General features: G+C 29.8%; 1 protein-coding gene and 1 non-coding gene across 2 annotated transcripts; one reads left to right on the forward strand and one right to left on the reverse strand.

The window, feature by feature from the left end:
* The first annotated feature begins 1,901 nt into the window (after positions 1-1,901).
* LOC125831660 (putative protein phosphatase 2C 53) lies at positions 1,902-4,379 on the forward strand. Its single transcript, XM_049510831.1, has 3 exons — positions 1,902-2,464; positions 3,096-3,614; positions 3,768-4,379. The coding sequence occupies exons 1-3, from the start codon at positions 1,958-1,960 to the stop codon at positions 3,930-3,932; spliced, it is 1,191 nt and encodes a 396-aa protein (XP_049366788.1). The 5' UTR covers positions 1,902-1,957; the 3' UTR covers positions 3,933-4,379.
* A 934-nt stretch (positions 4,380-5,313) lies between these two features.
* Positions 5,314-5,397, reverse strand: TRNAL-CAA (transfer RNA leucine (anticodon CAA)). Its single transcript has one exon. It is a non-coding gene; the product is annotated as a tRNA-Leu (tRNA).
* Positions 5,398-9,110: the final 3,713 nt, after the last annotated feature.

A 9,110-nucleotide genomic window follows, 5' to 3' on the forward strand; every position in this document is an offset into this window, starting at 1 on the left:
GAATTAAGGAGTACTTTTTATTGTATTTATTAATGAACTTTTTATGATGTTAGTACAATATTGTTCTGTTTCAATCTATTTATATGATTTTAACATGATATGAAATTTAAGAAAATAAAGAAAATGTTTGAATCATGCGGTATTAAATTAAAAAATATGTAAAATATTCTTTAATTTTGTGGTCTTAAGCATATCATGTGAAAAGTTAAAATTTGAAAATGTGTAAAAAAGATATTTTTTTTAAATAGACTAAAATATAAAGTAAGATAAATAAATTAATCGGTGGGAGGGTTATTTATCACACAAATTGTCTTAATTTTGTCGCCGACTATGAATAACTTTTGCTTGAGTGTGAACAAGTAATTAATTAACGGTACCCAAATTAGCATTCTACTTATTTGATTACCTTTTCTTCCCTTCAATTATAGTTGAAATTTTCTCCCTAGACTTAGAATTTTTAGACCAAGTACTTGAGAATTGTCAACAATCAAAAGACCTTTACGTGATGCATGTTTTGGAGTTTCCAGAAACTACAAATTTGCATACTTATTAATTTTTGCAAAAAAATAATAATATATATTTTAAAACTTATTTTGCCATTAAATTATTGGCATATGGAAAAAGGGAAGGAATTGTAGATTGACAGAGCTCTTGATATTTATTTATTTATTTTCGATTGAAGTGAAGCGATTTCGTTTAATCCTGAATCAATAATTGTCTGACGATGAAATTCATTTTGGACTTTATAAGAAAATGAATAATGAGAATCAAACTCACACATATTGTATATCATTATGTGGACTCGTGACGATATCACTAGACTATAAGTTTTGATGGTTATATTCACAAAAAGTATTTGGTTGGATTTTTATTTTATTGTGTTTTTCACGTTCTATTTGGTATCGTTATTGAAGTCTAATTAAGTTTTGATTCACGCATTGCAAGAATCGTTATTGTTAAGTCTCACACTGATTGAATGAGGAAAAGTTAGACTTCTTATATGGACTTCAACAATCCTTCTCTATTCAACTACATTATAAGTTTGATGATGATTATATTCACAAAAAGTAATTGTTTTAATTTTAATTTTAATTTTTAGTTTGTCACTTGATGTTTAGTATTCTCATTGGGATACCATTAAATCATAATTCACACATTAATTACATGGTCCATTATGAGAGTTAGGGTTGTTCAAAATTGAATCAAAATCAATAATTCAAATTGATTTTTTTTATTGATTTATCGACAATGAATTATTGGTTTAGCTGTTTCGATAAGGGTTTTATTTATTTTTTAATTATCGGATTATCATTTTCTAACGGTCTTAATGGGTTAATCGAAAACTCTATAGTAAATTAATAAATTATATTTATACCATTTTATATAAAGTTCTTGACTTAGAGTTTAGTTTCATACTTTTATTTATAGTTGTTCAAACATTCGGTTATTCTACAATGTATCAGTATTTGCTTTAGAGTAAGATGATATCTATCAACTTATCTTCATGGTTTATTTTATTTTATTTATCACCTTGTTTTAAGAGATTTTCAATGATTTTTCTTGTATCAAATTTTAACAGTTAAATCGATAATCGAACGAATAATAATTAATGATCAATAACCGATAAATCAATATCTTAATAATTCTATAACAATTTAACATGTCTGCAAATGAATAATCGATAAATCAAACTGATAAATTTCAAAATCAAATCAAATTGATACATAATCCGGAAAACTTTAATTAAAAATGGAGTAATGTCAACCATATTCAATTCACATTAAGATATTTCTTTGGTTATCCATCACACATGCATGGCGCGTTGGTGACTAATTCTCTCTTCGAAGTAGGAACCAAAAATGCCAATATAAATACCCCCATTTCCTCCAAATTTACGTACAACCAAAAATTTAAACCTGCAAATTAAATCAGAGCAAAAATAGAACAAAGAACAAAAATGCCTTGTGCCATAGTAATAACAAATTCTCAAATATTCTCACCATCACAACAAACACCCAAACTAATTAATTCACCATTTTTCTGTAAACCATCATCTATACAATCGCCGGTAAATCTGTCGTCCTTCTATGCATCATCATCACTATCTCCGGTGCCGGCGCCGGCAGTTTTATGTCAATCACCTCTATCGCCGTTGACTAATTGCTACAACAGAAATCTAAGGGAAGAGGAGGAACCGACGGAGTGCTCCACGTCGTCATCGTCGACGACGGCGGAGGCGGTGGCGATTTCAAAGAGGAAGAGGCCGGCGAGGATTTCGATTCCGATCGTATCGTTAGGTTTGGGAAACGTTGGTGAAACTCCGAGGGAAGAGAGTAGGGTGGATGAAGTGGAAGTTGAAGGAAAAGGTTACTCTGTGTTTTGTAAAAGAGGGAAAAAAAGAGGTGATATGGAAGATCGGTATTCTGCGGTAGTTAATGATGATGCTAAAAACGGCTCTAAACAGGTGCTACTTATTTGCTAGAAATGTTTGTCTAATCTCTTAATTTTTGGATTATTGATGGATAATTTATCTATATCTGTTGATAATATTTGATGAGTATCTCACTCCTGAATTGAGGATTTCATAATGGAGTTTTTGCCTAAAGATGGATACTAATTGATATGAAAGATTGATTTAACCATCTAATCATGCAACTGGTAGAATTGATGTGTAGTTGTTGTTGTTGTTGATGGTTTATTAGCACGTCTGGAGGATCAATAGTGTCTCACTTATCCTCCAACATGACTCGAACCTTCACTCTTCTAGTTTATTAGTAACTCTCACACCAATTAAACACAATTTTATGAATATAATGCTTAAAGGAAAATCTAAGTCATATGAATGGGTTAATGTAATTTGTGGGATTGAAACTGTTAAGCTACTCGAATTGAACGAATTAACTTAATTAAACAAAGGCACAAATCAATGTGATTCTGCCTTAATAGCGTATAATAAGCATATATAATGAGTTCAATGAACTGGTGTGATGACTTGAGGGAAGTGATTGGTGTTGTTGAATTAGATAGATGCATTGTTTATTCGACTGGAAGATGGCATTTATTCGTATGCTGAATGTTATTTTCCGTTATTTCAGGCCTTTTTTGGTGTATTTGATGGACATGGTGGAGCAAAAGCTGCAGAGTTTGCGGCAAAGAATTTGGGCAGGAATATTATAAATGAAGTGGCGTTGAGGAGTGAAGAGGGACTAGAAGAGGCAGTCAGAGAGGGTTACCTCACTACAGACGCGGAGTTTCTTAAGCTAAATGCAAATGGAGGGAGCTGTTGTGTGACAGCACTGGTACAGAATGGAGAACTTATTGTATCAAATGCTGGTGACTGTCGTGCTGTTATGAGCAGAGGAGGAGTGGCAGAGGCACTCACAGTTGATCATCATCCTTCGAGGCAAGATGAAATGGAAAGAATTGAACGCCTAGGTGGCTATGTAGATTGTTGCCGCGGTGTGTGGAGAATTCAAGGATCTCTTGCTGTGTCACGAGGAATAGGAGATTCCCAGCTTAAGAGATGGGTGATAGCTGAACCAGAGACAAAAATATTGACGATTGAACCAGAATGTGAATTCCTGATCTTGGCATCTGACGGTCTTTGGGAAAAGGTAACCAGCTAAAACTTTTTTTTCTCATTTTCAGTCAACTGCTTATAAAAAGTGTCATTTGAAACTGTGAAAAGTTCCAAGTTCTCAAGTTTATATATAGTGTAAAGAGATTGGGAAATTAGGAGGCTTAATTTTCTTTGTATAATTTTTCAGGTAAGTAATCAAGAAGCAGTGGAGCTACTTCGACCTTTCTGCGTAGGTGTTGATAACCAACAGCCTTTATCTGCTTGCAAAAAGCTTGTTGATTTGGCAGTAACGAGAGGATCCTCTGATGACATAAGCGCAATGGTCATTCAACTAGGTCAATTCGTTCAATAAACCAATGCTCGGAAGAATCTGCTTGGATGACGACTTGCTGGTGTTCAGATGTTTGTCACTTGCAGTACCATGGAAGTTCACAGGTTAAATCATTAGAGATTTTCAGTCTTAACCAAGCTTAACAGGATAGTTATTAGTGTCAAAAAACAACAACATACCAAGTGTAACCCCACAATTGGGGTCCGAGGAGGGTAAAAGTGTACGTAGACCTTGGATCACTTCAGTTTTGAAGGTGACTCGACATTTTCTTGGAGCATTTGAAGTTAAATTTTATATTTGTATAGGCTTTTAACATGTTAGACATTCTGCTCTGTGGAAACAAATTAGGTTCTAGAACATCATGATCTTCATGTAATATAATTCCCCTTTCCAATTAATGGAGCTGATGATATATCAACCTTAATCATCTAATTCAGATGCAGTTTTAGATTTTAATGACTTGTGAATGGTATTTGCTTGTGTTTTTGAGTAAATACACGGAATTACGTCTTCTCAAGCTTTACTTTCTGATATCCTTCTTTCTATTTTTGGTTGTTCAAAAGTTGATCAGTTGTAATGCATAAATAGTTTCACTAGAGCAAGGGCAGCCCGGTGCACAAAGCATCTTGTATTTACACGAGGTTTAAATAGTAGTGAATACTTCCATGGTTCGAATTTGTAACCTAGCTATAGGACCTTCCCCCAGGAGTGAAGTTCAAGAGTATTTTGAATGTTTTCCTCCAGTGATAGTATGTGCAATGAAAATACTGTTGTAAAATGCTAAGACCAATTTTCTTCATTTTATTAACGATTAAAAATTCGTTGGTCTTAAGAAATTAGTAGGCGCTTTGGTCATAGATTTCAACTATTTTATATTTTATTTGAAATTTATGGAGTTGTGTTTGGTTATACTTTTTTGCACATAATATTTAGAAAAATACTCATGCTTGAATTTACTTGAATACAACTTTAAAAGTGAAAAGTGAATCGAAAGACATGTTATTTGCAATTGGATTTGAAATTTTCACGGTAAAACATTGGTTTTTAAATAAAGTGAAATAACATTACAAAAATGCATAATTTGTATGGCCAAAGAGGGTCCTTAATTTCTCCAAGACTCACTTATGATCATGTTAAGAATCGTTTGGTATATGAGACAAAAATAATAATTTGAGCTAAAATTTAAAATTAACTTTGTCCCATATTTAATTTGAAATATTAATAGTAATTTCGAGATTATTTTATCTTACAATTTAAACTAAAATTGTGAGACTATTACTATCTCACGTTGAAGATGGGATAAATAATTTCATGAGATATTACAACTCATGCAAATAGGAATAGAAGACAAAACGAAACTAAGCATGTTATAGTCTGTAGAAATAGGGATAAAAAATTATTTTGTCAGAAGTGGGATTTGAACCCACGCCCTCTTACGAAGACCAGAACTTGAGTCTGGCGCCTTAGACCACTCGGCCATCCTGACTAATTGTGCTATAAAGTTACTCTATATATACTTAAATCAATCTTGATAGATGATAATTGACCTTTGTGAGGTTTAATATTGCATGAAATCATGAAAATAGAATAAATAATTAAAATTCTGACTTAGTTTGATAAGAGATTATAACTCCCTCCTCGAAATATTTTTCATGAAAGAAAATTAAGAAGGTACCAATTTTATTCTCTATTCCAATTGAAGGCATATAATAATTAATGACTAATTTATATATTGTTTGGATTATTGTTACATATCGTTACATAATAATACTCCCTCTATCCCTACTTATTTGTCCACTTTTGAATTGACACACCTAATAGGAAATCAATTAATGACATAGTGAGTTTACCATTTTACCCCTATTAATTGTGAAGTGGATGGAAAATTCTGCATTTCTCAAAGTAATTAGTCATTTAATTGAGGGTATAATAGGTAAAAAATATTTGTCCTTTCTTGATTTGTCAAAATGGACAAGTAATTAGGGATAACTATAAATAAAAACGTGGACAAATAATTAGGGACAAAGGGAGTATATTGTATTCTATATAGCTTCTTCTTGAAGTAGAAAAAAAACAAACATGCATAGCCTTGTCAATTATAAAAGCAAAGTTCGTTGCAATTTCTACAACAGTGCAAGAAGTTGTATGGCTAAAAGGGAGCACAAAACACTTAGGATTATCGGTCCGCCAATAGATCCAGCACAACTCTTTTGTAATAGTCAAGTAACCATAACTTATACAAAAAAAACCTCAAATATCATAGTAGAACTAAACACATAGCAATAAAGTATAACTTTATTATAGACACCATATCATGCAACAAAATCACTCTATAATATATCTCTATGTACACGCTAGTAAATGATCGCATAATGAAGTCAATACCTAAAGTTGTGTTGATTGAACATGCGGAATCGATAGACTTGCGAATGTTATAGAGTTCTATATTTTCAACGCATCGTGTATGTGCGGTGGTAAACGAAGATAAAATATATGGAAATATTACATATGAGATAATTACAAGTAATTGTCTATAATAAATGTTATGGGCACCTAATAAAAATAGTGCTGAAGTGTTACAACCACAATAACATATCTAATGTAGTTTATATGGTGTTGTTTAAAGAGGATAAATTTTATACGTATTTCATTTCTATCTTACAAAGCTAAATAGGTTATTTTTCGAAAAAATTTCAGCTCAAATAACATATATCTAAGAAAAAAGATATAACAAGTACTAAAGATCCTGTGCAATTCCTTTGGGATAAACAAGTAGCCATAACTCATACTACTAAAGATCTCAAATATCATATTACGACTTTATTAGAGACATCACATCACGTTAAAAATTACTCAGTATATCTCTAGGCACGAGATGGTAATTGATCGCACAATGGAATCAATACCTAAAAATTTCCTTATTGAACATGTAAAGCCTCTAGGCTTGTAAACGTTGTAAAGTTTTGTATGTGATTATCACAATACAATCGGCAGTATAGTAATATATATCGTAGGACATAAATCTACATAAAATTACTTATATAATATACTAATATAAAAGAGAAAATAGATACAAAAGGTTAAACTATCACCAACTCAATTACATATAAAAGTAAAATGTAATAGTCAATTATCGACTAGTTTTTTATGTTAATTTGCAATCTACAAATTCCTTCGCTCTAAAGAAAGTTAAAGAGCCATCCACCAACGGTTTTAAAAAAGAGAATTTGGCAGAGGAAGATTTGATTTTGCTTACAAATATTTGTTTAAATTATATAACTTTTTTTTAATAATGAATTAACAATTAATACTATATGAAATGTGTAAATAAAATAGAAAATAATTTTCTTATATATTTAAAAATTTGCATGTGAACATGGAAAATGTCCTATATAGACGGATCCTTCTTTTTTTCTCTAGTTGGACGTAGGGATGTGCAAAAATAAAATCGATTGATAAATCTAATTATTGAATTATCAGTTCAATATTGATTTTTTAATATTGGGTCATTGGATTAATCAATAACCATTAAGAATGTAATAATTTACTATTTTAATTTTTAGTTATACATAAATATCAAACAAACAATATTAATATAATCACTATATAAGACTACTAGATAATGTTGCCCGTGCTATGCACGGGCCCAATAATATAAATGGTATGTTTTGGGGCTAATAATCGAGTTTTTGAAGCGATTGTTTGCGTGGATAAAGGAATAAGCTTTTTTATCATAAACATGTACTTTCTTTGACGCTATTTAAGGCATAATAAGACTACCCACATACAACATTTTTGAAATATTTTATGTTGTCAATTATCATGATTTATAGTATTTTTTACGATAGATTCACTTCAAGAATCAGTGGAATTTTTTGTATTTTTTTCAAAACATATTTTATATTGTCAATTATCCTGATTTATAGTATTTTTACGCAATTTTTAAATATAAAAAAATATAAAAAATAAGACAAATAAATTAAAATGGACCCAATATATGTTATTTTTGTTGTCTCAATTTATGTGACACAAATGAAATTTAATTGGAGAGTCATCCAAATTTTCATATTTTTTAAAAAAATGTTTCAAGTTATTAATTATTGTGATTTATAATATTTTTATGTAACTTTCAAATAACGTACATTACTGATCACTTTGTCTTAATTTATGTGATATGGATAAAATTACAAGATTAACCCTTTTAAAATGTCTTTCAGATATTTTAAGTTGTTAGTTATTATTATTTATAATACTTTTTTGGTAATTTTAAAATGATATGTGTTATTTTTTCTGTCCCAATATATGTGAGCCCGATAGAATTCTGAGAGTCAACGTATTTTATTATATAGCTTTAAATATTTTAAATTGGTAATTATTGTAATTTTTAATGCTTTTTAAGTCATTTATAAATAATATATGTTGCTTCCTTTATTGGGACTTTTCCATTTGTGACACATATATATAGATATTTGGTGCCCGTGCCAGCATGGGCCCAATAAATATTAATTTTTTTTGTTTTAATTTATGTGATATAAATGGAATTCGAAGATCAGTCGATTTTTTATATGTTTTCTTAAAAATATATTTGAAGTTATTAAATTGTTGTGATTTATAGTATTTTTGCGTTAGTTTTGAATAATATAGGTTACTCATGTTTCAATTCACGTGAATGATCATAAATATTTTCAGTTGTTAATTTATTGTGAATTGTAGAAATTTGACGTTATTTTTAAATAGTACATGTTACTTATTCCAATTAGTCAACCAAATTTCTTATATGATTTTAAAATATTTTTAATTGCTAATTATTGTGATTTATAGCATCTTTTATGTAACTTTTAATAATATATAATTTGTTCAAATTCATATGACAATGATAAGATTTCAAGAGTCAACGCAATAAAAATTTAAATTTTTTAAAAAGTTGTACCTCTAATATATTTTGTAGCTAAAATATACTCTCTCCGTCCACTTGTATTTGTCATGTTGCACTTTTTGAAAGTCCATTTGACTAATTTTCAAAGTTAAATCATATTGTATTAATTCGATATTTAAAAAAAAAATTAAATATGCAAAATCTATACAAAAAGTACTATAAATTGTAATTTTTTGCCTATGAATATGATGAAAAAACACATTGTAAAATATTAGTTAATTCTTATAGTTTGACTCTAAAAAGGAAATCATAACAATTAAAAG

This window comes from Solanum verrucosum, unplaced genomic scaffold, assembly GCF_900185275.1.
Source record: "Solanum verrucosum unplaced genomic scaffold, falcon-dt-bn FXZP01000049.1, whole genome shotgun sequence".
Classification (NCBI taxonomy): domain Eukaryota; kingdom Viridiplantae; phylum Streptophyta; class Magnoliopsida; order Solanales; family Solanaceae; genus Solanum; species Solanum verrucosum.